Source organism: Parasteatoda tepidariorum, chromosome 3 (assembly GCF_982258835.1).
Source record: "Parasteatoda tepidariorum strain Cologne lab strain chromosome 3, Ptep-v5.0, whole genome shotgun sequence".
Taxonomy (NCBI): domain Eukaryota; kingdom Metazoa; phylum Arthropoda; class Arachnida; order Araneae; family Theridiidae; genus Parasteatoda; species Parasteatoda tepidariorum.
In genome coordinates this window covers 15,005,901-15,033,291 of record NC_141757.1, presented here as the reverse complement: position 1 = coordinate 15,033,291, position 27,391 = coordinate 15,005,901, and the positions used below count along the sequence as shown (strand labels likewise).

Genomic DNA, 27,391 nt, shown 5'->3' with positions numbered 1-27,391 from the left:
GCTGTTCAACGACGGTTATAAAATAAAATAAAATATGAGACTGTCAATACAGAAATGTCAATACCATGCAGTTCGGTAATCTTACAAGAATTTCTTTCTCTGTATATATTTCGAGTTTTATAGAAAAATGTAATGTTTAAATGCACATAAACTTAAATGCACATAAACTTGAAGAAAAAAATAAAAAATGGAATTTTTTTTCTATATTTGATTAGTTTCTGGAGTAAAATTAAATAAAAGGACGATACTAGTTATTATTCATTTTAATTATATAAAAAATATTTAAAATTTCACAAAAATGACCGCACGCGTTAGCTTTGTTATGGTTTATTTTTATCATCATTACTTATTTTTGTCATTTTAACTATTTCTCACTATTAGTCTCGTGGGCATGGAACCTTGACTAAATAATATAGTTGACTTCACTCAATGGTTTTATCCTCGTCATGTTTTTTTTTAATATTTTGTAATTACACTATACATTTAGGAATAGCAGAAGCAAAAATAAAGTACATCAAACGATTTTCAGTCAACTGTTCTAGAAAGGTTAGTGATCAGTTCATTCGCACTGAAAGAGAATTATTAAACGACAATCGATATTGACGATACTTCTAATTTCGTTGTCCTCTATTTTCCACACTAACTTAAATTTACGATGGATAACGTTATAACCCAAACTGTAACCAGAATTATGTTAAACTAGCTCAACACAAAGTAGATTTTGGTTTAGATTTTTAAATTTTGACGACAAAATTGTGTTGTTTATCGGATTTGTTTAAAAGTGTTAGAAATAATTTCCCAAATTTTAATTGCTGGCTAGAATGCTTATCTGTTAATATCTCCTAAGGCAACCTTCAAGGTTGAAGTATCACTTTAGATGAGAAACATAATGCTTTACAAACTGGAGAGATTAAAAGGGAAAATAATAGAAGATTAAAAAAATTAATGATTTCCGATATAGGAGTAAGGTCATTAATAATTGAGTTTTTCTTTTGTTGTATCCTTTTCCTGATGAAGAAATTCTTTTTTCTTATTTTTATCCTACTGGTGAAGGTGTGAGTACCATTGTAGCACTGAAACACGCATAGGTTTTCCTTAAAATGTTTTTTAAATTTTTCATGAAATTTAATTTAGTCACAAAGAGTTACTCTTGTAATTTTATATCTGTATTTCATCATATTAACCAGTCAAAATTTATAAGGAAACAACTAAGAAACCTCCAATATTTAGATTTATATAAACGTACCAAAAACCAGTCGGACCTCTATTTAACGAAGTCGCTAAATCCCGATAATAAGTTCGTTATATTGAAAATTCGTTAAATAGAAAATCATCTTTTAAAATACTTAAGCAACAAAAAACAGGTTTTAAATTCATAAACAATAAACATAATTAAAATAGCAATTGATGCACCTTTATCTTGTCAACTACTATCTACTATTTATTTTATAAATCTGAACTATTAAAGAAATCTGCGTGAAAAGCTAGATTAGAGCAAAACAGTGTTACATTATCATGTTACATACAAAAAAAACTAGTAACTAAAATATAGCTAAATTTATCTATAAAATTATAGCTGCATTTAGTGTAAAAGTAATTTTAAACATACATCACCACATGCGTTCTTAAGTTTAATTGCTACTGATAAAATCCGTTAATTTGGATTGAGTTTTTCGTTTGAAATGCAAACAAAAAGGGAAAAGGGTTTTACTGCTTTCGCTAAAAAAACTTTAAGAGAAAACTGTGACAAATATTTTGGAAAAAAAGGAAAATGGATCTCAAAGAAAAGTTCGTTGAATAGAAAATTCACTTCGCTATTTGGAAGTTATTGTACGAAGAAATTTCCAAAATGTTCTTGTTTTCTCGAAAAAATTTGCAAAATGGAAGTTCGTTAAATAGAAGTCCGACTATTTTGAAGTGATACTTCTTATGCGACTTCCAACAAGGTTGCGTTAAACGTTTAACGCTACATTTTTATTGGCCGGGAAATCACGTGGTAGGATCCAGTTTTCCCTCATTCATTTCCATATTGTTTTGGTTCTCACTAGCATAAAAATAATAAAAGTATTGTTTTTTTATAAATATTTTAGTTTGATTAGATACACTTATAATTTAATAGGGTAGAATTTTTTATTTTCAAATTTAATGGATAACAATTGTAAAAAATGAGTGAAACCAATCCCACGGACAATGCGACGGATTTAAGGTTATGTCAAGGTACGTCTCTTGTGAATATCAATTGATTGTTAGGTTTTCTCTTTTCTAATTGCCATTTATATTTCACCAAATACAGCCATGAGGGATATTAAATTATTTATTGCAAAATCTTTATTGCCACTATCCACTGCAGGTTCACAAGCTCTGGCAGACGTTACTGGTGAAGAAATTGATTATTGTGAGCGGCCTGTGATCCTTGCAGAAGATTTTAATGTGAATTTCTCGTTACCCGAAGCTGAAACATTATTAACCTTCCTTAAAGACAAATTTGGATTGGAAATGATAAATGGTAGGAATGATCCAACAACCAAAGGGGTAACTACCATTGATGCAGTTTTTGCAAGAAATATTGAAAAAATGGAACTCAAACATTTCGTATTTTACTTTAGTTATCATAATCCCATTGTAAATGTTATAGATTTGGATATTTCTCCACTCGAAAATGATAATTAAAAGATGCGATCAATTGTGAATTGTAAGCAATGTTAATAATGTTTGTCTTAAATAATATGATTTCACTAAAAATCAATTTCTACTCCTTCCTATTTTCATTTCCACATTACGAAGTTTCACTTATTACGCGCGGAGGGACTCCACGCACTATTTTTTTTTGTTTGTAAGAGAAACAATTCTTTAAAATCATCTCTGTCGTAAAAATATTTATTCTCAGTATTTATTTCTCTTATCTATACTAAAAATCACTTTATTTATGCAATACGCTGGTGCAAAGATGAAATTATAAACGAAAAATGACTCAACCTCAATCGGGAACAAAAACTATTTGCGAAAAGATATTGCCATCGTCAGGATATCCTGTCGATTCTACCTAGGGTGTGCAATTAGTTCCGTCGATAAAAAAAGGATCATAAAACATACAGGCAATGAAAAATGTTATCTCACACAAAACAAATAAAAAGGAATTGTGATAAGGAGAATGGGTTGTATACATGAGTGATTATATAGTTGACATTTTAAAAAGGCGAGAAATACATATTTAAACGAGTTAAGAAATTGTCGCTTGCGAAATTTGATAAGATTCGGAAATTTTTAATAAGGTAAGAATTTTATCCAATGAATATGATTCTGGAACAATGTAAAAATATAAATTCAGTTGTAATTAATTTTAGTTTAGCTAAAGCTTTTTTAAAAAGAATTGTTTTTAAAATTAAGGTTGAATATTGCTATTGATTTCGGCTGTTATTGTTCTGTATTATATTAATTTTAGAGCCCAAATGTGCCAGGAATGACAAAATTATAATCTAGTCCCAACTGTTCCCATCATAGCATTAATTTTGTTTTGTAAATGTTTAATTCATTACTTGTTTTAATATAATTTTAAAATATTTTAACATTTAAGTTTTCGAAAAATTTGTTTTATAATATCCATAATTAACAATTTCAAAATTTTATTATTTTATACTTTTTAATGGGAGACTTAGGTTTGCGGCTTTAGATTTTTGTTTTATAGGTAAGTATATGCGCATGCAGGCAACGGAGTACACAGTTGGACCTCTATTTAACGAAGTCGCTAAATCCCGAAAATAAGTTCGTTATATGGAAAATTCGTTAAATAGAAAATCACCTTTTGAAATACTTAAACAACACAAAACAGTTTTTAAATTCACAAACACTAGACATAATTTAAATACCAATTTATCTTGTATATATTTTACTACTATCTATTGTACTATTTATTTTATAAGTGTACTATTTATCTTATTAATCTTAACCATAAAAGAAATCTGCATGGAAATCAAGAATAGAGTAAAACATTATCCAGTGTTATACTATCATGCTACATACATTTTCAACTAATGAAAACTAAATTTATGTATAAAATTATAGCTACATTTATTATAAAAGTAATTTTAAACATTAATTACCACATGTGTTCTTAAATTTAATTTCTAGTCATAAAATCCGTTCATTTTGTCTGAGTTTTTCGTTTGAAATGCAAACAAAAAGGGAAAAGGGTTTTTACTGCTTTCTCAAAAAATTTAAGGGGCTATGAAAATCAATTCAAGGTCATTTCCCCCATAAAATGCGCTAACAAGTTTGAAATGTTCTGACAAATATTGGAAAATAGGAAAAAAGTGGTTTTCAAAGAAGAGTTCGTTAAATAGAAAATTCACTTCACTATTTGAAAGTTATTTTACGAAGAAATTTCCAAAATGTTCTTGGTTCCTCGAAAAAAGTAGGTAGCTCGTTAAATAGAAATCCGACTGTATTTTGTTTTATCTATATATTATAGGGTTTCTGCATGTTTGAAGGGAGAGTAAAATAATAAGCCACATTCTCTGATTGTTCCGAAGATATTTTGTAAGTGTTTTACGGGAAAAATCACCGCGACATAAAAGCAGTAAGATTTTTTTTTTAATGAGCTGTCTCCTGTTGAAATTCATTTGATACAGCAATGCCTTTTTATCGGGAGATCGAATAATAATTTAAATGCAAAGAATTTTTTGTGAATTAATGGCAGAAATGGCTTGGTTTTTAATTGGAAGAAAAAAATTTCAATTATGAATTCAGTCTCTTGCAATTATTTACTTAATTAAAAGGTTTATTTGAGCCCTTATGTATGTTAACTCCGTACGTTTGAGACCCAGTAAAAAGTTCTTGCTAAGACTCTACGTGAACAATTATTCTCGTCTTAATTTCAACTAAAAATACAATTTGAATTCAAAAGTTTGAGCACAAGTCAAACTTTATGTTTAATATCATTACAGTTATTTACCGCAGTGATAGCTCAGTGGTTAGAGGTGTCAAACTGTCATTGCGATGGACATGGGTTCGATCCTCAATGGTGGCTTGAAGCCCATCCAGCTTCAGCTCAATGTGAACCAATTTGATTGAAACTAAAGGCGGCCTGTGCATAATGCTAACCACATTACCCGGACCACATTGACGTTCGGCTCGAAAATTTCCGAGGTTCAATTTCTGTAACCCCCCTGAATTACAGCACGCTGTTGCGAGACTGTGCTTTTTACAGTTTTTTTTATAAAAAAAATCACATTATTCAGATACTTTTGCTGTTAAGTTAAAGTTTAATATCTGGTTTTAAAGGATATCTTATTTTTAATACATAGAAATTAATTTATTTCTGTTAAATTAGGATTGACTCCATTTAAATTAACTTTGTGTCATTAAAATAAACATGTACATTACGCTGTAAAACAATTTTGGCGTATTGGTGACATATTTTTCTTTTGAGGTAAACTTAAGAACATTTTTAATACATTGTAAGAAATTCCCGATCAAATTACTGTAAATAGTACTGGCACTCAGGGTGGCGGAACTTTTGATCGTAAACTAAATTTTTATCGCAACATCTTAAGAAACACAAAATCTAATAGACCGTTATTTTTTATAGTAAGAATTACTGCAAAATAACTGAATCACTGTAAATAAATATATATTTCTCGAAAAATTACGGTATTCTAATTTACCGTAAAAATGGATTTTACTTCAAAATTCAATTAACAAATGACGCACCCAAAAGGTGCAGGTACATTATACTGTAATTTGATTCGGAATTTCTTTACAGTGAGCTGAATTTCAATTATCGTGCAAAAAATTATAGAAAATCGATAAAATAACAAATGCTTTAAAGAATTAGTGCGAATATATTACTAAAAATGAGCTTACTTTTTTTAAATGAAATATTTCTGCAATGAAACCACTAAATTTATTCTAATGCAAACAAGAAATAAACAAATAAATAAATAAACAAAACTGTAACAATGAAAAAAGAAATTTAAAAAAAAATGCGACTACATGCACTTTGAAAAAATTTTAGTGTACTTCAACATCAAAAATGGTGGCAATTGTACACTAAAATTTTTTACAGTGTAGGTTTGTCATTCCTAAGAAAGAAATGCTGTTAAAGATACATTTAAAAATTTAGTAATGATCATTTAAATCATTGTTGATTACTTCCGCACATTATTTTCTCGTTTTGGCAAATGACCATCATTGAATGAGTCATTTAAAAGAGAAAAAAGAAAACTATTTTTGATTGTCAGTTTCAGAGAATAGAATTACATTTTCTATCTTATCAGCATCTTATCAAATATTGAAGATATATTATCAAAATATGACTAAACCTTTTGCAATGATTATATATTTTTAAGTTCCGAAATGTTTCCCAAATGCTTTATAAAAAAGATATGAATAAATTTTAGAAAATTCGTTAATAACATCACGGTAATCAAAAAGGTAAATATAATTCCGTTTTTAATAATAAAAGCAATAATCAATATGTTTACATGTACATACAGTTAGATAAATATCTTAATATGTTTTATAAAACAATGTGCACATAGCTTTTTCTTTTAAGCCGTAAGAGTTTATCTAGTTGTAGGGAATTGTATGATTTAATATTTTTTTTTCCAATTAGTTAAGTATTAAATAGCCGGCTGACCTGTGTAGGGGACAGAGAACTGGCCTTGCATTAGAAAGGTTCTGGGTTCGAATCCCGGGCAAGGCATGGATGCTCTTTCATTTTCTGTATCATCCGTCCTTACTGTGGGGACAATGTTGGCCCACCTAACGTGGTGTTCCTGAAAAAGGGGCCAACAAATCTGCCCTTCCGATGCCTGTATGAAGTAAGTTGTTCCCCAGGCGGGCATTGGAAAAAAAAGTACTAAGTTAAAAATGTTTTAACGATTTATAAATAACTCGAAAACATTAAAGAATTCTTACAGTAGTGTGTTAAGTTCCAACTCAATAGAAAAAAAAATTGCTAATAGTCATTGCTTTGGGGAGATTTCCGTATCGTCATCTGTGGCAGAAAAATCACCTAGTCTTGGCAACTTCCGGGCAGCGGCTTGCGAGAAACTAAAAAAAGCAGCATAGAAAGGGACTAAGGTTCCTATACTATCAGAGCTGACCTATCAAGCAATATTGGAGCAAAAAAGTTCGCAAGTTAACGTTATGTTAGTATTGTGCTTATGTTAGCTCTTTGGAACAAAAACAGATGATGAGTCGGCCTGTCTAATTCAGGGGCTCTAAAAGGGACCAACTCGAAATGTATAACTCGTAGCCACTCCCGGGCAAACATCTACATGGTTTTTTAAAAAAGAATTTGCAAGTTTAAAATCTATTTGGCACCTTGGCGATTGTAGTTGGCGCGACCGATCACTATATGGAAATATCCCCATTGCTTTTATACTACCGCTTTAAATAACACAGAAAAATTATTATTGTGAAATCGGAACGCGTTATAAGCTGATTTGTGCGTTGTGTATATCTAAAACTTTAACAATATAGAAAATTATACTCTATACTTTGTAGAAAAAATATGATATAACACGATTTATAAATTATTTGTAATACGAACAGTAAAGTGATTCAAATAACAAATGACCTGAAATTGAATTAAAATTATATTATTACTTTTAAGCGAAGCACGCGAATAGAGATATTAAGGAATCTAGATGGTTTTTGCTAACAAATTGTTCAATTTTTTGAGAAGATACACGTTATAACCTGTTTCATTCTGAGGAATTTGCCACCAAGTAAAAGATACTCAAACATCTTCCGAATTTAAAGAAAAATATTGAAAGCCACTCACTAGAAAATGATAATAACTCACAAATTTTTAAATTGGAATTGCTTACAAACTCAAGCATTTTGTTTAAAGTTATTTATTAAAAAAAATTTCTTCAAATCTGCTTTACTCAATTCCAATTTTTCACTTATGGTTCGCAAGATTGTTCGACTTCAATTAATTTAAAATTTGGTAATTGGTTTAAAGGTATAGCAAGATGATTAAATTCCTACTGGCACTTGATATTGATTAATACTTTATATTTGCTTTGTATAAATAGCTTTTGTATATTAGCTTTTTTTAAATTTAATAATATATATTTCAATTTCTGTAAGCTAGTATTAAAACATTTAAAAAGGCATGTATTAAATTTAATATAGTATTAAATTTTTGAAAGGACATGTTTGACTGCTAATTAAGCGCTGTTTCAAGTCATTAACCTGACTTGTATAACTTTTATCATGTATGCAAGATGATATAGTATCTTTTTTCTTCACATTTTGACTCTAAAAGAATAAATAATAAAAGTTCTTTGTTTCAACTAAATGTTTTCAGTTAATTAATTTTATGCTTATGTTAAACTCCTGTAAAAAGGTCGGAATTCTAAATGAAATTTTAGATTACGTAATAGAAAGTCAAATAAAATTGTACATTGATGTTTACTCTATGAAATCAAAACCACCCTAGAACCTTTAATTTTGAGTTCTGTTTGCATCGAAGTAAATTTGTTAACAAGTTTTAGAATATACATGCATATATGCAACCTTAATCAGTTTCTAATTTCATTCAAAACAACGTTTATTTAAATATTTTATTCGCGTAAAAATTTAATAACATTTAGGTTGTAGATTAGGTTGTAGGTCAATATTTTAAGTTATGAAATCAGAACCAAAAACGTACTTATAGTAAACATGCCTTTTTTCGATGGATTCAGATTACTAACCCCCAAAATGTCTCCATATCTCTAGAACTTTTCAAACGAATTGAAACAATTTTGCACGCAATTCTAATCTTGGTTTTTCCAAAAATAATTCCATGCAAAAAATAGCTTTAAATAAATATTTATTACTTTTGTTATTTCATTTAATAGAAGCTGATAAAATTTTGAACTGTGCGGTACAATTGTTTTACATCATTTCAATAAACGTAATGCATTATTACATAGAAAAATACAAAATTCGCTCGAAATCGGTCGGATAGTTTCTGAGAAATTGAGTTTTTAAAATACGTCTTTAAAATTTGATTTCTAGCTTTAAATGTAAAGGAGGTATTTACTTAGTTTACGTAGCATTAATTACGTAGTATCTAGTTTTTACTATTACTCTAACTTACTACTAACATTTATGTTTACTGTATATTGTTTAGCTTCTACATGTATTTCAAAGTTTTGTTTTCGTTATTAGTCTATTTGAAATCATTTTTCTATTGATTTAAGATTGCTTTACTTACTGAAAATTCGCTTTGAAAAATAATTTAAAGCGTCTTTTTCTCATAAACATGCATGTAAATGTCATAGCTATTTATTTCTTTATTTTTCAGATTAGTGTTTGCAATTCATTCATAATTAAAAATTTTTAAAATTCAGTTATATACAATAATTTTGCTTACATCCTGATTTATTATTCTGTTTACAATAGCTTTACTGTTATAATTTACTTCTATTGATTTTTAATGTATTAAAATTGTATTTCGTGCTTCTAAAGTGTCACGTATCTTTTGCCGAATAAAGAAAAATACATGTCCCTTAAGGCTCCATCATCTAATAAAAACATTACCTTACGATTTTACCGCATACGTTTTTTCATAAAATAAACTGTAATACTCCTTAAATATCGTGTGTTCAACATCAATTCTTAAGTCACGATTCAAAATCTTCGCAGCGAAAGCAGCGATAATCATTTTTATTATTTCTTCATGCTAAAAAAAATCACGATAACAGATGTGATTCATTTATAATAGTGTGTGGTACATCATGTAACATTTGCATGTTTACAACAATGTAAATGTTTAATAAAGCAATGAATTAATAAAAGGGTACGAGTTTAAAATATGAGCCGTAAGCCCACTCCGTTCTAGTGTTTCAAAATTATGATTTAAATAACAGTAATTTAACAATAAAAACTGTAAGATTTTCAGTCAACCTTTTATTATAAAATTGAAGTTTCACGAACGGATGAAGAGCAATCTTTACAATCAGTGTCCTTGATGTAACTCTATTATTTAAGTGAGTAATTTCCTCAATCAATTATCATCTCCGTGACAAAGAAGTGCTTGGTATAGTTTAGATAACCTTTTTAAGCAGGAAAAATTTAAAAATAATAATAATAATAACTGGTAAACTTGATTTGATTTTTCATTGACATATATTTTTAAAGTTGTCTTAAAAAACGACATTTTTTATTCTTCCGTTAAAAAAATTTTTTATTATACAAAAATATTAAAAACTGAATTAAAGCAGAAACAATCAGATCAGTAGAATGATCATCTCCGTGACAAAGAAGTACTTGGTATAGTTTAGATAATCATTTAAGCAAGAGAAATTTAAAAATAATAATAAAAATACCTGGTTTTACGTTTTGTACTTTTACTTTTTATAACTGCGTCAACTTGATTTCAATTTTCATTGACATATATTTTTAAAGTTGCTTTACAAAATGAAATTTTTCATTCCTCCGTTAAAAAATTTTTTATTATACAAAAATATTAAAAACTGAATTAAAGCAGAAACAATCAGATCAGTAGAATGATCATCTCCGTGACAAAGAAGTGCTTGGTATAGTTTAGATAACCTTTTTAAGCAGGAAAAATTTAAAAATAATAATAATAATAACTGGTTTAACTTTTTTCACTTTTACTTTCTATAACTGCGTCAGCTTGATTTCATTTTTCATTGACATGTATTTTTAAAGTTGCTTTAAAAAACGAAATTTTTTTATTCTTCCGTGAAAATTTTTTTTTATTATACAAAAATATTAAAAAAGTAAAAACAATCAGATCAGTAGAATGATAATTTAATTAAAATTGAAAAATAATAATTGTAGTATTAATTGCATCGTTAGTATTTATATCATTAAAGTAACCATATTTGTTGTCTATTATAATTTCAAATTCGATCTTTTAAGGAATCAGTTTTTTTAATAAAAACATTGTTTTTATTATAATATTTACTAATGCATTACACTTGTGAACTTAAGAATATTAGTAAAATAATTTGGAAAACAACATAGATAAGCTTTTACAATATCATTATCACCATTATCACCACTCATTATATATCATATATATCATTATCATATATCATTATATATCATTATCACCACTTTTTGGAAAAAATTTAAAAATATTTCCTTAAAGTAATTTTTTAATAGTTTAATAGAGATAAGTTTAGTACTAGTAATCGAATCAAGAAGATTTTTTTCATTTTGTAACGATTTACCAAAAATTTAGATTTTAAAAAATCATTGTTCTTATTACCACGACTTCAGTAAAATACAAAACTGAAAAGTAAACTAAACCCCATTAATAATTTTTATGTCATATTCTATTTTTTATTCGTTATGTGTAAACATATATGGCAGTACTTTTACTTTCGTTACTTGTACCGCCGATACAAGTAAAAATTACGTACTTTTACTTGTACTTCGTTACTTTTTAAATTTAGTACTTTTACTTGTACTTTCGTTACTTTTCTAGGGAAAAAGTACAAGTATTTGTAACGGAAATATCGAGTAAAATCGTTACTTTTTTCTAAAACTCGGTAAGCTTTAAAAAAAACCCAATTAAATTAAGAAAAAATGCTTATGTTTTTTTAATTTATAAAATTAATGTGCAATATATATGCATTCACAGCCAACTTCGTGTTTAAATACCTTCTGTTTCAACTTATACTGCACATTCAATTATTTTTTACTAGCTCAAAGATCGCAAAGCTATCCGAAACCCCGTGTTTGCTTTGTTTATGTTTGTGTTTTTAAAACGCGTTTCTAAAGAGTAAAACAATTTTAAATCAATGGTAATTTAAATAAATAAAAATAATAAACTAAAAATTAAAATTAATAGATAAAATTTCTTTTTCGTGCGAATCCATAAAAATTTTATATTAAAATTATATTTGATTTTAAAATTATATTATACGATTATATTATAAAATTATATTATAATATTCTTCCGAATTTAAAAATAAATTAATATCAATAACTTTCAAAATTAAAAATGATTTAATAAATAACAACAATTTTGAAGAAACATTTAAAGAGCATAAGAATATTATTCAATAAAATTTTAGGTTACTTTGAATTTTCGATTTCCTAGAAATGTACTTTTGACTCGTTACTTTTTTTGTTTAGTACTTGTACTTTTACTTGTACTTTTTACTCGTTACTTTTTTTGTTTAGTACTTGTACTTTTACTTGTACTTTTTACTCGTTACTTTTTAAAATAAGAACTTTTTACCTTTTACTCGTTACCTTTTTTAAAAATACTTGTACTTTTACTCGTTACTTTTTAAAAGTAACGTTGCCATATATGTGTGTAAATGATCAACCTGATAGTTGCAGCATGGGCGGAATATTCCAAATGTACTCCTATATAGGTGCAAAGTATTTTGTGAGTAAATTAGATGCTGATGACAGCTGCACCAATACTGTTAATTCTTATGATAGATTTTTTACGATCCACGAAGTTTTAAGTACAGGCATCATGATTAAATCAATAAATTTTATCACATGTAAAAAAATTATATTTTTTGTTAATTTTACCAAAATCATTAGCAAAGCGCTTCGATAAAAATAATCGAGCTTTTGGATATTTCCATCGAGTCAGAAACACGGTACATTTCACCATACTTCGGTAGTTTTGACTATATAATTTTCGTTTCAGTGAACAAATGTTAACAAAATCAAGTATAAATTGACAAAAAGCTTTTTTTTTCCAACATTTTTTTATTACATCGTTTGTTAACTTGTTAACGTGTTTGTCATGTAGGAATCTTGAAAATAAATTTTGACCTTTCTCTGACTAGCTAGGATTCTTATATTTTAACTGTAACTGCTCGATCTGAAAACAAGTTTCAATAGTTTTCTAACCGATATATGTGGAATTTATTGTCAAATCTAACTAATCAATCCAATTTCGGACTAAACTGCAAAATAGCTAAATATCTCAATTTTATAACCGTCGTTGAACAGCCGACTCAATTTTATGGGTTTACGACTACTAATGTTCAACTCTGTAGCCTTGTAATTTTGAACCCAAATCAGAAGAAGAGGGAACTCCTGGATTGAGTATTGGGAGAAATTTTGCCTTCGTAGAGGACTTTTTGATGGAGCTAACCCGCGTTTGCGTTACATGGAGAGAAAGACCGCGAGAACCACCCACTGTTAGCCTGACGGCAAGGAGACTCTGACCCATGATCCGTCTACCACTGAGCATATATCACGTCAGCACTGTGGTCGGTGCAAGCCGGTTGCGGATTCGTTTCGACCAGCCATAGCTGGGGATTCGATACCCGTTCACCTCATTCGAAGGCGGACGTCCCATCCCCTGAGCCAATCTTTCAGATCGCTAAAAGCAGAAATTACCATTCAAGATAATTTATCTTCAACCAAAATTTCGACTTCCTTTTAAGAGATAATGAGATTGTGCCAATATCCATCTTTAATATATTCCTAGCTTAATTATTATTATTATTATATATTTTTTTTTTTGCAACAGATTCAAAGTTGAGGCCTTATTTGCAGTTCTGAAAAACATAAACAATCTTCCTAAGTTTTAACAAATTAAATATCTAACAACTAATAAAATACATAAAACTTTTAAAAACTGTACTGTTTCAATTTTGTGTCAATGTCAACAGTTAATATATCCCTAGCTTAATAATTTATTTTGTTACAGATTCCGAATTGAGGCCTTATTTGGTGTTCTAGCACAAATAAAAAATCACCCTCAGTTCCTTATAAATAAAATAACCGACAACTAATAATAAAATACATTAAAAAATTTAATAATATATGTTTTTCTAATAGACTAAAAAGAAAATAATTTTACTCTTGTCCGAACTAAGTTGAAAAACGAAGAGCAAAAGATGTGAGAGAATTTTCCTATTAGAATGAAAAGTTTAGCGTGAAAGTGATGCTATCTACATTTTGAATTTCAGGCTTGACGAGAAAAAATATTTCATCTTTTTCACTCCGTTTGAAAAACGTATTTTTTAAAACGTTTAATTTATTTTTATTATTAAATTTGATCAAAATAACAGAGTTTGCTTTTTCTGTAAGGTGTCCTTCAAAGCAATATAAATTTAAAATATTTCAAAAAAAGAAACAATAGCGTATCAAATAAATAACCATTGTTTCCTATTAGTCATATTCGAAAATAGAGTTTTTGTTTTCGCAATCACTGATTTCCTTCATATTGTTTACAATACCAAGCATTTAAACAAATATGTTTAAAAAAAACACATTTTCTTAAAAAAATTTATAAATGATTTTAATAACATAAACATTAAAGACAATACGCACATTTCCATTGTATTCTAACTGCGATTGCTTTTGCGTGTGTTAGTATAAATGCCACAACACAAAAACAGTAAAAGTCATTCCTAATGCGTGGTTGCCATGGTTACCATTGAGGAGAGGTCGTCTGCTCTTGGAGTAGCGCAGTATGGACATTTAAGATCAAATATAAAGAGCATCGCGACTCAATTCTCATAAAATTGATCTGGACACAGGTTTCATAAGGATTATGCAATCTTGAAATTATTACTCTTCTTATTGGCTACAAGTTGAAGATACCTTCTCGTGAGTTATTAAGTTGTCAGTTATTCTGCTTTATTGATACTTGACCACATTTTCATATTCAATTCCCTGCTGTAGGATCATTTTTAAAATTTGGTGTCAGTCAAAAATTAAAAAAAGAAAAAAAAATATTTGAAAATATTTAATTTGTAGAAATAATTAAACAAAGATACTTCTTCAATGCTCTTTTCATGCAGTTCTTGTATTTTTTTTCCTTATCTTAATTATTTTTAGATGATGCATATTTCGCAAGATAGGAATTCATTTTATAATAGAGTCGATTATCAGAAATTTTAATTGAAATTATTTACTATCAATGTGTGTTAAAATTGCTGAATAATCAGTATTCTTAAATTTTTCCTTTGGTGAAAAATATTTCATAAATTTTCATAAAAAGAGAACTATTCCCACAACAACGTATTGCAGGTCGGGGAATTATAGAGGGTAAGTCTAAAAAATTTTTTAAAAAAATACTGTTTTGTGGATATAACTCGCCATTGTTATCGGCAAAAATGATTAGTTTTAAATTTTATAGGAATAAAATTAAAAGCTGTATCTAAGAAACCAAATCAGAGTCAATATAATTAAAAAATTTGTTATCTCATAAAATTGATCTGGCCATAGGTTTCATAAGGATTATGCAATCGTGATTATTACTTTTCCTATTGGCTACAGTTGAAGATAATTTTTAGTGAATTATTAAGGTGTCATTTATTTTGTTTTATTGATACTTGATCACATTTTTATCCCATTGATCATGTTAGATATCTTGATCATATTGTTTAAACTTTCAAAATTAAATAAGAGTCCAATGATATGAAAAATCATACATATGCTTTTAGTTTTCATGCTCTTGAACTATTAAACATATTGGGTTTAAAATTTTGATCTTAATCATCTAAAATTACGCAGGAAATTATTCAAAACATGCTTAGCTTTACAGTAAAATATTTCATCAAATATTAAAATAAATTGTTTCATAAAAACTATATAATAATTAAGAATTATGTCTTGTGCTAAAATATCTTTCCATAAAAGAATCTTATAAACGAGGATATTAGTGGAAGAGGGGTCGAAGTGACATTTTTAGTGAAGCAACATCAACGTTTAAAACATATAAGCAGTAGGATACTGATTGTTAAACAAAATTTTTATTTAAAAACTGTCACTTTTTAAAGACCAGGTTGTAAAAAGTGAATTTTATGCTTACATCTAGCATATTGTTTTCTTTACTTTTTGAATAAATTATAAAATTTCTTTTTCTTTTTAAATAAATTATTTAAGCATAAAAATTCCTTACATTGTCTTTTCATAAAGTTAAAAATGTTTTTCTTTATATTTAATTAATCAATAAAATTTCCTTTTATTTTTTTACATTAAGTTTCTATGTGTGAACTCGTGAAACGTTTCCAAAAATGAATCCAAGATACAAGTCTACATGCATGTATTAAACTGCATGCATGTATTTTTTTAGACCTTGAAACGACGACCATTAGGGGAGTTAAATATAAACTCTGATGCAAACTTATGATTAATAGAACTCTATACAAAACGTTGAAATATAGCCAACACTATATTGATTGAAATATGTAATGGATACAAAGTAACATTATCTTCAGAAGATAAAAAAAAACTTTTCGTATAACACGCATTACTGTGTGTTTATTACAGAAAGATACAGCTGATATATACCACTGCAAATGTAAGTATATTTTGTTACTTTATGTTGCATAAAAAGGTGAGCCTAACGGTGTTTCTCATAGACTACCCTGCAATAATGGAAGAGACACTTTCGGTTTTTGATATTTTTTTTAAGATATTAAGAAATACTTACAGGACAATTTTGAAATTTTAGAAGTGTTTGGTTCATGCAATTTTTCATACTTAGCTATAAAGTTTAAATCCTTCGGGAGTTTTAGGGACCAATAATAAATTGCAACAGAAAACAAGTATTTTTGAACACCTTATGACAAGGAATAAAGCAATAAGCTTGTAGCTTGCATCGCTTACTTTGGTTGCTATTTGCAATGACTGCATAAAATGAATATGAAGATATGAATGAATATGAAGATATGAAATGAAATGAATATGAAGATATGAATATTTGTAGTAGTTCTTTTGTACTGAGGAAGAATATTTTTCAATAAATGTGATATGAATCGTATTTGGCAACTAATGGAAAACATTTGATTTAAATGTCTTAAAAATATAAAACTTTCAAATAATTTTCTAAGTGGTTTTTGTACTTTTTAAAAGAAAGCTCAAAACGATGAGTTTCCACATTACAAAAAGTTTCCACATTTTTAATTTTGTTCTTGCTGTCCAGTCAGTATTGAGTAGTATTATTTGCAATACTACGTAATGAAGTTTAAAAAACAGGTTTGTGGATACAGTTGCAATGGTAACTGAGATAGATGATTAGTTTTAAATTTCATTCGAATAAAATCGGAAACTAAATCATAAGAACCAAATCTATTTTATGGTATCCGATTATACCTTATATAATTTGCAATACTACATAATAGAAGTTTACAAAAAAAAACAGGTTTGTGGATAGGGTTGCAATGGTAACCGAAATAAATGATTAGTATAAGTTTTATTCGAATAAAATCGGAAGTTAAATCAAAGGAACTAAATCTGTGTTAAGGTATCCGACCAACTTCGACAACTTTATCTTAAATATTAATATGAAATTTTGAAAAACTAGTTTTTTATGAAGTGTAAAAACTTAAACAAGCATAAAAAAATTATAATTAGTTTTTTTTTTTTTAAGTGGTTATTTTTAGGTAAAAAATAAGACTTTTTTTTTCGTAGACACTAAACACTGTAAAACACAATTCTATCACCTAAAATAAAAAATTCTTTGAGAATTTTATTTACTAAGCTATCAACAATGTTTTGAACTATTATTTTAAAAGCAAGTGCATATACTACTGAATTAGGGATCAATGCAGTTAAAAAAGCAGACTTTTTTAAATTTCGGCACATGTCTTTACAAAAATGCATGCATAAAAAATAAATTCAACTTTTTTCTCTTAGTCTATGGTTCAAAACATGTGTGTTATAATCATAAACACTCATGAAAAATTGTAGATAATCGTGTTTAAGGTGGGGTAAAGCGTGAAAATATAAAACAGATTTTGAGATAAATATATTTAGAGACTTAAAATCACTTGTCTATAAAATATTAACACCTTGTACAAAAACTATAAATTTGTAAATAATTGAAGTACAAACGAAAATAAAGTATTTTTTAGGAAGCTATGACTACAGGATTTCTAAATTTATAATAAACTGAATTTCGAAAATTTTGTCTAAAATCATGTTTTTGCACTAACCTTAATACAATTAAACTACTAACACAATTATTCACCTTAAAACAATTAAAAATTTTGGAGTCTTAAATTTAAATTTGAGAAATCTTTATTTTTTATGTAACAATCTGTTCATAATGATAATAAAAAAACACAATTTTGAAGCAATTAAGAAGGTTGGTAAGCGAAATGAATAGCGCAAGAAAATGAAATCCCCTGAAAGCGTTTTCATCATTTGACATTCTAAAAATACAGCAACTTGCAAAGGAATCAGACTAAAAATTTATGTCAAAACACTTTTTTAAGTACTTTAATTTTTATAATATCTATAAAGTTAATAAGAGTTTTGAAATCGTTTGAGTTTTACTTAATAAGAGGAAGCTTAATAGTGAATATTGAGAATGTAAGATAGAATTTATAAGAAGATTAGATTTGGAATATTAAGACTTATAAGCATTAAAATAAAAATAAAAAATAACATAAGAAGATTAGAACTGAGTCTTAGAAAAGTCTTCTTTGTCAATTCAGTGCTCATTGTTAATATTTTTCTTTTAACTCTTTATAAAGCAGATTAAATAAATTTAATATGCAAGAAAAACAAGTTTTATAAATCATTTTCTTTTTTAATATTTCGTATAAAAACCTCAACTTTGAATCGTTCAGATTTAAAAATAACGAAATTATTGCGTGGTCCAAGCTAAGAAATGTAATTAAAAATATTACGGTAAATTTATATTCTATTCAAACTATTCAATTATTTTTATGCATAAACTAACTTTTAAAAATTAAGTTTTTTACACAGTAAAAAAAGAGTTTCTTGAAATTGAGCCAAAATATGTAATATTAGTTTCCAAATTGAAAATTTGGTTATCCCAAATCCATTCATGTATCCAATACATGTATCCATTCTCGAATACAATGGCATGTGAAATTCAAACAGCATATACTCACTTTTGAGAAAAATTCATTGTCTTAAAAATGCTGTGAGGGAGGGAATACGTGAGAGAGTTGTTCGTTGCCTGTCGGCAAGATTCGAACCAAGGACTGCTGGGTTTTTAAAAGAATGCCTTAATTTTTATAATTGTTCTCCCCAGACCCGGGAAAGTTAGGAAGCTTTATATAGTAGCCGCGACAATGACACATCATGACATGCATTCAATTCGGGGAAATCTTCCTTTAAAAAAAATATCGAAAGAAACAATAAATAAAATTGAAAATACCGATTTTCTGACTAAACTATTGAGACCACGCTTTTCAAATTGCAACAATTTGTACCATTAAATTATGTAAAATGTGTAAGTTTGTGTTAAGTATATAATGATGTCTGACTGCGGCGGTCTAACTTTAATAATGCTTCATAACCCATTCCGGGCCTGTGGTGAGCAAATATGACTGTTCGAATATCCTACTACGAACCCAGAAGCCCTCGGTTCGACTCATAACAGTAACATACACATATCTCTCATATACAATTCTATAGATAAATAACTTTTTGAATATTATTCTTTTTTCAAAAATGAATAAATGCTATTTCAATTTAGAATGTCACTAAAATCAATAATAAATACGTTTTTGTTCAATTTTAAGAAACCCTTCTGTACAGTATTGTATTAAAAGGTAAATCTAGAAAAAAAAAAGAAATTTTGGAATAAGATTCAGATACTTAGAGCTTATACTTTGGGTAATAATACTTTTTAATAAGTACCTTTGATAATATTATTTTCAACGGAAAGTATTTTATTTATTGTAATCAAATTATCTATTTTATTTTTAATCTAAAAGTAAATGAATCTTTTTATTTAATTCCTTCATTTGCTATATACTTATGATTGATATTACTCCCATTTGTTTCAAACTTTTGTTTGTCTCGGTATAATTTCTGAATATCTATTAATTTTTTTTTTAGATTTATACGCAATGTTTAAATCGAAAACAAAATCAACTAAGGATTCGGATGACGCAAAGGTACGTTCAAAGTTTCTTTTAACTTGTCACTTTTTAGTTACTTGTCGTAAATTTGTCGCAAATTTAGTTGCTTAAACATTATTATTGCTAAAAGCCATTATCCTTTAAAAAAAATAAATCATTCATGTCATCAAGTATTTCAACTATTCAATCTGTTAATTATTGTACTTTTTATTTGTTCCAGGTAACAAAGAAAATTGTTACCGAAAAAGTAGAAACAACAGGTGGAATACAGACCAAAACGACCACAATCACCTGCACGAAAGATGACTTTGATTCTGCGTTCAAAACCTTGGACCTTGATCCCAAAAAGTTCCATTCAGGGGGGACCAGCGTCACCCGCCAAATCATATACACAGATAGTTCTGGTAAAAAAGAAGTCATCGAGGAAACGGTTGAAACGTATGACAGCCCGGAGAAATCCGAAAAACCCAAAAATGGTTCAGAAAGCAAATCTTTTGCTCAAAAGCTTGGACTCAATCTCGGCAAATCTGATACTACCAAGTCTTCTGAGCCAAAGGCAGCGAAGACAGCCACTGTAAAGCCTGGCCAGTTTGAAAAAGAGTGTTTGGAGGCTCATAATGAATATCGAAAAGTTCATGGTGTACCGATTTTGACTTTATCAAAAGAAGTATTTACATCATCATTTTCTTAAATTTTAATTTTTATTAAATTTTTGGTTTTTATCACATTGACCTTGCTTGCCATATAAAATAACATACTGTCAAGTGTCAGCAAGTCGGGAAAAAAATAGGTTTGTGCACTTTCAGCTGTTGAGAATTTGATCTAGAAAACTGGATCATTTTTGGTCTTTGTTTATAAGTGACATAATTAAAGCGTTTTCATTGACTCGCTTCCTTCCCGAAAAAAATTAACGTGCACTTAAATAACTTAAACACATTGGCATAGACATAACAGTAATAATTTTAGTGCTTATTTTCTTGTTAGTTCGTATTTTAATAAGTGGCAGACATTTTTTAAAAGCAGATCTTTTATTTATTTCACACAGCGTTAACGTTTTCTTAGAACTCTTACTAAACTTCTTTTTCGTTACCATAACAACGAACGTTGCCATCACCATAATTTACAACAACAAAATACTAATGAAAGTGCGATAATAATATGAAATAGGCTATAAAATAATAATTAAATAATGAAAACGATAAATTAAAAGGAAAACGATAATTAAAAAAGAAAAACTATATTATTTGTTATTTAAAAGACCTGCTCTAGCCACAGCAAGCACATGATGTCATTTTTGTCAATCATTGACTTGGTTATTTTCTTCTATTATGTTTCAAGAACTTGTAGGTAAAAAAAAGTGATAACCCACATTCTATAAAAATTCCCCTACTTTACTGTAACTAACTGTATTCTTCAATGACTTACATTTAGCTCACTTTGCCTCTGTTAGTAGATGACAACGCACTACTGGTTTACTAATGTTACGCATCTTTTCAACTGTCTGTCTCTGCAAAATTTCTTGTTTTATACATAAAAACATGGTTTATCACTTTTTGCTTTCAAGAGCTCCAACTAAATAGCTCACGTGAGGAAAATTCCAAGCGATAAAGAAATGTTTTTTCTCAGGAAAAGATTTAGTTTTCCTTTTTTTAAGTATATAGCATTAATTCATGTTGATAAGACTTTGAGTTTCAAAAATCTTCACCAAAGAAGTTATTACGCGATATTTTTGAGTTAAAAACAGTTCTGTTAGAACATTGGGTGCAAGAAAAAATTGATAGCAACCATAAAAAGGCAGCGTGAACCATAGAAAGGCAGCATGACAGCATATTAAGACACCAAAAGAACGAAACTAAAAAATGTTATTTGTGAAATATGGGATAAAAACTATAGTGATTTTTACATCATTGGATGCTTCACTGAGAAAAAAGGTATGGTTAAAACTACCAGAATATGATACAATTTTCCGCTTTTCTAAACGTATGAGAACACCAAAAAACTCGGTAATTTTTAATGGGTTTGGTAAAATTATCAAGAAAATATGGTTTTATAATATGTGGTGAAATTTTTGAATTCTATCATGATACCTTAGATCATGGCATAAAAGCAATTTATTCGATTCAATTTATTTCTCACTTTTTTTTACAAAATGTGTGGAAATAAGAAATATAATTTTTAAACCAGAATTTCAGGTAAATTGATATCATATGAGCGGAAACATTACCAAATGAGTGGTTTATATACAGTATATTTTGATTTTATTTACCAGAATTATGTTCTTTTTTTTCTACCTAAAATGGTATTACCATACAGTTATCATCATACATATTTTTTCCTGAATTCTTTATCCATGATGAATGCTCAAAAAATTAGTGATGGATAAGTGTAATATTATGGTGCACTTATCTGGTGTTGTGCAATATTATTGCACAGCACCATTTTACAAAATAATCCTTATAAATCTCTTTTATGGCCAAATTTCCATTTATGGCCAAAAGTAAGTTTCCCAAACTATCCTTCATCATTGCGGAATTTTAATCTAAAATGTGTCAAACTTTTAAGGACTAGTCTGACAATCTGATGGGGAAAAAAAATTGGAACTAAAATAAAAAAAATAAGACGCCATTTTACAATATGATTTTTTAAAAAATATTTATAATAAAATGATATAAATTTCGTGGTGTAAATTTATAAAATTAATTTCAAAACTATCTGATGTAAACGTTAGACTTTTAATCATATAAGTGATATTTCCAGAAAAATATAAAACTGAAACCCTAATTGTAGAACGCCATTTTAAAAATTAAAATAATTAAAAATATTTGTATAAAAAATACATTTTAATTTTCCTCCAAAATATTCTATTTATTGTTATAATTTTAATCCTATTTTCATGGAAAACGTTCAATATTCTAGACAAACGTTAGTGCTATTTTCAGACGCTCTAGTTCTTTTCTGATTTTTTTTTATTTTTGATCTTTTCTAACTGAAAAATATTCTTAGAATAATTTAAGAAGGATATTGATCGAAAATTTAGATCCTTTAAGGATTATTTCTCTTTTTACGCACTTTTTAAAATCTCTAGAATATTTCAAAAGCTTCTAAAAGTTTTTGAACGTACTTTTATTCTCGCTTATTTGAAAAATAATTCATCGTGAAATTTATTTTTTATATTTATTCAATTTTTTATTATTTAATTAAATAATGATCGAAAAAGGCTTGAATAGTATAGCATAGTAGTATTTTTTAAATTTTAAAGTGCTTATTAAGTGATCAAATCTAAAATTTGAACGGAATCGCTCGAATAATTTTTAAGAAATAAAAATTTAGAAATATATTTTTTTTAAAATTCCATTACTTAACAATCCGGTTGAAATTAACTTGCATTTCTTTTTACTTTCAAAATTGCGGTATTTTATCTTGATGTTACGATTTGTATTTATCCGTAATTAAGCAAAATAATAAATATTTTATAATAATAATAATTATTAAATAATAATAATTTTTTTGTTTTAAAATAGCGCTTCAGGAGAAAGTTTTATAATTGCTTACAAAAATTTTAAGATTCTTTTAAATAGCTTCAGAGACAAAATACGAGGAAATTATAATATCATTTTAACTATTTCTACTTAAAATCTTAATTATTTGGTGATACTATACAGCTTTATTGTTTGTACGCGACTGAAACCGGTTTGCACTTGCTTACGTTCGAGTATCATTGGTTAAACTAGGCGATTTATAATACAAATTCGACAATTGGATAAATTAGACGATATATTATATAAATATAAAACATTTATTTCATCAGATTTGATATAATTATATTGTAATAATTAGATCAAATTATTAGACGCAATGTAATTTTTTTAATAATTACATGTTTTGCACGAGTTTAAATGCGTTACTTTTATATTTAAACATACATGTAATGGGTTTTTATTCAGGAGATTTCTTATATACTTCCTATTTGTATTTATTTTTAACATATTTCATTACAATGTTAACCCATTGATACACGAACGTAAACAAGTGCAAACCGGTTTCAGTCAGGTAAAAACAATAAAGCTGTATAGTATGACCTGATGATTAAGATTTTCAATGGAATCTTATAATGCGTCTAATAATTCGGCCAGGGACCGTATTTGATTATTTGTTGACTGTTTAAAACTTACATGCAAAATATAATATTTTGAGAAATATTTAAATATCTCACTGCTAAAGTCTTAATTATTGATGTTTTTTTTCTCTTTTATTCTCTCATAGTTTTATCAGAGGTCTATTTATTTTCCAGATTTGCGCCTATGCAAAAGAATGGGCAGATCATTTAGCTACTACTGACCGATTCGAACATCGCAAAGAACACAAATATGGTGAAAACATTTACATGAAATGGAGCTCAGATCCTAATCACCAAGTTACAGGTAATACACGAATAAATTTTAGTGCAGAAATTAGTTTTAAAGAGGGCAGTTGTTCAAGTTGCAGTTCATTTTCGTCACTCTAGAGCTGCACAATGGGCTATTGGCGACTGTCTGGGAAACATCCTTAAGGATGATCCGAAAGTATGTCATTACAATTTTGATCTTCTGCAGAAGGGATGGCACCCCGCTTTGGTAGCCCAACGACCTGCACGCGAAGTCGAGCACTTCACGGAAGAACAGTTTAACGAGGACCAATACCGCACACTCTCGGTCCCTACGCAGACTAATCCAAGTGGTCACCAAACCGCACACTGACCGCAGCCTGTGATGCTTGACTTCGGTGATCTGCTGGGAACCGTGTCTTAACGATTAGTAAACGGCGGTACCCCAAAACGTTTAAATCAATTGAGTTGTACATCAGTTACCGTTCAACGGTTTACAGTTACAAGATTTCACTGTCTTACAGTTAGTTTACACTCCAAATTGCACAATATGATGCGATGTCTTCAGTTGATATATTTTAATATTTTAGTATAAATATAATTCCGGTAGTTCAACAGATTTCTTAGTGACTATTGGACTATTTTTCACAATTTAAAAGTATCGTAATAATTTTTTTACTGGTGTTTAGAGAGTTGGAAAAAAATTTATAAAAGGGTCACCGGTGACCTACCTGGGACAAAGGGTTAATTGTAGGTCAATATCTTTAGAACAAAACATGGAAATTTATTTAATATGACGTCACAAATACTAGTATGTAACCTCACACCTGATACTTTCGGATTTTTTTTTATAATAATAGCAAAATATCGGTACTATCTGTCTAATAAAAGAACTTCTCCCATCAGGTGCGCTTCAAAGAGGGTGTTGATGCTTGTTTCGCAGACCTGAGTCAAAATCTTTCATACATGTCACCCTCAAACCGTTACTTGAAGTCAATTATTCTCGTAGACATAGTCACCAACACTGCTCTCCTTCGTTTGAGCGAAAGTACTACTCCTTAGAAAAATTTGCCGTAGACATACCTATGGTGATCTATGGCTATCATAGAAATTTATATGGAAATATACCATAAGCCTATGGTAACTATAGAAATTTATATGTCGACAAGCCATAAGTATATGGTTACTATAGACATTTGTATGGCATTCAATTGGCAAGATATCATAAGGCTATAATAACCATACAAATTTGTATGGTACTTTATGACGGGACACCATTTATGGTAGGTTTAAAGGGAAGTACCATAGACTAAGGCAAAGTAATGGAAATTCACTATGAGCATGCGTCATTCATATGGGAGAGAGGATCTGGCTGTGGAAGGGTGAAGGCTTCTTTTACTGCATAGCCTATGGAAAAATTTCATAGGCTATAACACATCATAGTTGTATGGCATAAAAAAGTGACCCTAGGATATCCCAATGGGTTCATCCTTAAATTTTATCATGCACTTTTGCCATGCGCATATGGTAAATAATTTGCTGTACTCTCACGTTTATGGCAAAATTGTATGGTATATTTTTTGTCGTACGTTTACGGCAAAATTGTATGGTATAATTTTTGTTGTACGTTTATGGCAAAATTGTATGGTATAATTTTTGTTGTGCGTTTATGGCAAAATTGCATAGTATAATTTAAACATAGGCAAAACCCCAAAGGTATCTTATGGTAATTTCTTATGGCAAATTTTCCTAAGGGACACAGTAGCTTAATGCTATCAAAAACAATTAGGGCAAAGTGAGGGTAAGAGCAGGTAGCTAAGATTCGAATGCCTTTTGGAGCGAAACTGTTCGACCCAGAAACTGTCAGATTTTATCAAATTATTTATTAAATCTGTCAGTTAGTTAGTTGTGTACAATAAATAAGTCATTTTTAGTTACGTACAATAAATCATTCCTGAAAAATTCATCGATGCACTTTATTTTATAAATGATTTTTTTTTTAAAAAAAAGACAAATCGTATTACCCCACTCGTCGGATAAGACCGGGTGCATATGTAAACTCTGTTGGAAATTAAAAAATACTAGAATTTCAGCGACAAATTTAAGAATATTATGTACGAAATTCGCATCTTAAATAATAACTTCATATAAAAAAGCTATAATAGACGTTTAAGACGTAGTTAGAAAATTCTCCGAGTGTAGTTACCTGAGTCAGTAATTTTCTACATTTCTCATAGGCAGAGAAGCTGTTGACAGCTGGTATAGTGAAATTAAAGATTTTACTTTTGGGCAGGAGCCAAAGACATTGAAATCAGGTAAATATTTAAATTAAAATATTTCTCGAAATATTTATTTTTTTAGTTTACTTATTAATAAGACTTATGCGGAACATTTTATTTTTTGCATGAGATTTGTTTTTACAGATCACGTGATTGAGTCTGAAACCGGTTTCTCTCTTCCAGCTGCACTCTTTTTTAAATGACATTTTTAGCCAATTTTTGTTGAAATGTGCAAGTTTCAAAACGTTATTAATAACAGAAGAGTCGCATAAATGTTTCATAACCTCCCAAGGGAATTAGGACACACCACCAGGATTAAAATTGCATAGGGATCTATGCAATTTTATTCCTGTTGGATTTTATTCCTAGTGATCTATGCAATTTTATTCCTAGGATTCGTCCACTGGGGATGATTCCCTATTGAGAACTTTGTGCTGAGCTTCTTCATGTGTTTCTTAACAGTTCATAAGAGGGAAGCTCGCTAGCTCTCTGCTGCTACATTTCCGGGCATAGGGTTTAATGCACCTTTAAGCCAAATGGTGTGCTCTAACTCTTCTAAGCGCGTTCCCTACGAAACATGCCTGTCAAGGATATCTCAGACAGGCTCTATAAGATTCAGGTCCGGGGAGTGCGCAGGCCATTGCATACGAACAATACCTTCACTTTCTAGTGTGTCCTATACCTTAGTGCTCCTGTATGGCAGCGCATGGTCGTTTGAAAACTGAAAATTTGGATTTACCACATCTCTAAATAGACGAACATAATCCAAGAATAATCTATGTGCAATACCGCTGAGCTGTAGCGTTACCGCTCCCAAAGATATAAAGCGGTATTCTACCTTTGCGCATTATGCCTGTCCACATCATCATGAATGGGCCACACCGATCACTTTCATGAATATGCTGTTATACATAACATGTTCCATTCTCTCTCTATATACTATCTGG

At 28.8% G+C, this 27,391-nt stretch overlaps 1 protein-coding gene across 5 annotated transcripts in view; it reads left to right on the top strand.

The window, feature by feature from the left end:
- Window positions 1-3,067: 3,067 nt before the first annotated feature.
- The window catches only part of LOC107454138 (Golgi-associated plant pathogenesis-related protein 1), a 30,228-nt gene continuing 5,904 nt past the window's right edge, over window positions 3,068-27,391 (top strand). The window contains exons 1-5 of one of the 5 annotated variants that reach the window (XM_016071209.3): window positions 3,068-3,272; window positions 19,780-19,838; window positions 20,023-20,469; window positions 24,094-24,223; window positions 26,403-26,480. In XM_016071209.3, the coding sequence (XP_015926695.1) occupies window positions 19,791-19,838; window positions 20,023-20,469; window positions 24,094-24,223; window positions 26,403-26,480 (703 nt within the window). In that variant the 5' untranslated portion in view covers window positions 3,068-3,272; window positions 19,780-19,790. Of the gene's footprint in view, window positions 3,273-6,225; window positions 6,433-9,748; window positions 9,990-14,357; window positions 14,563-14,982; window positions 15,004-19,779; window positions 19,839-20,022; window positions 20,470-24,093; window positions 24,224-26,402; window positions 26,481-27,391 lie in introns of those variants that run through there. The other 4 variants (XM_016071210.4, XM_087158853.1, XM_016071211.5 and 1 more) reach the window with 4 other exon arrangements.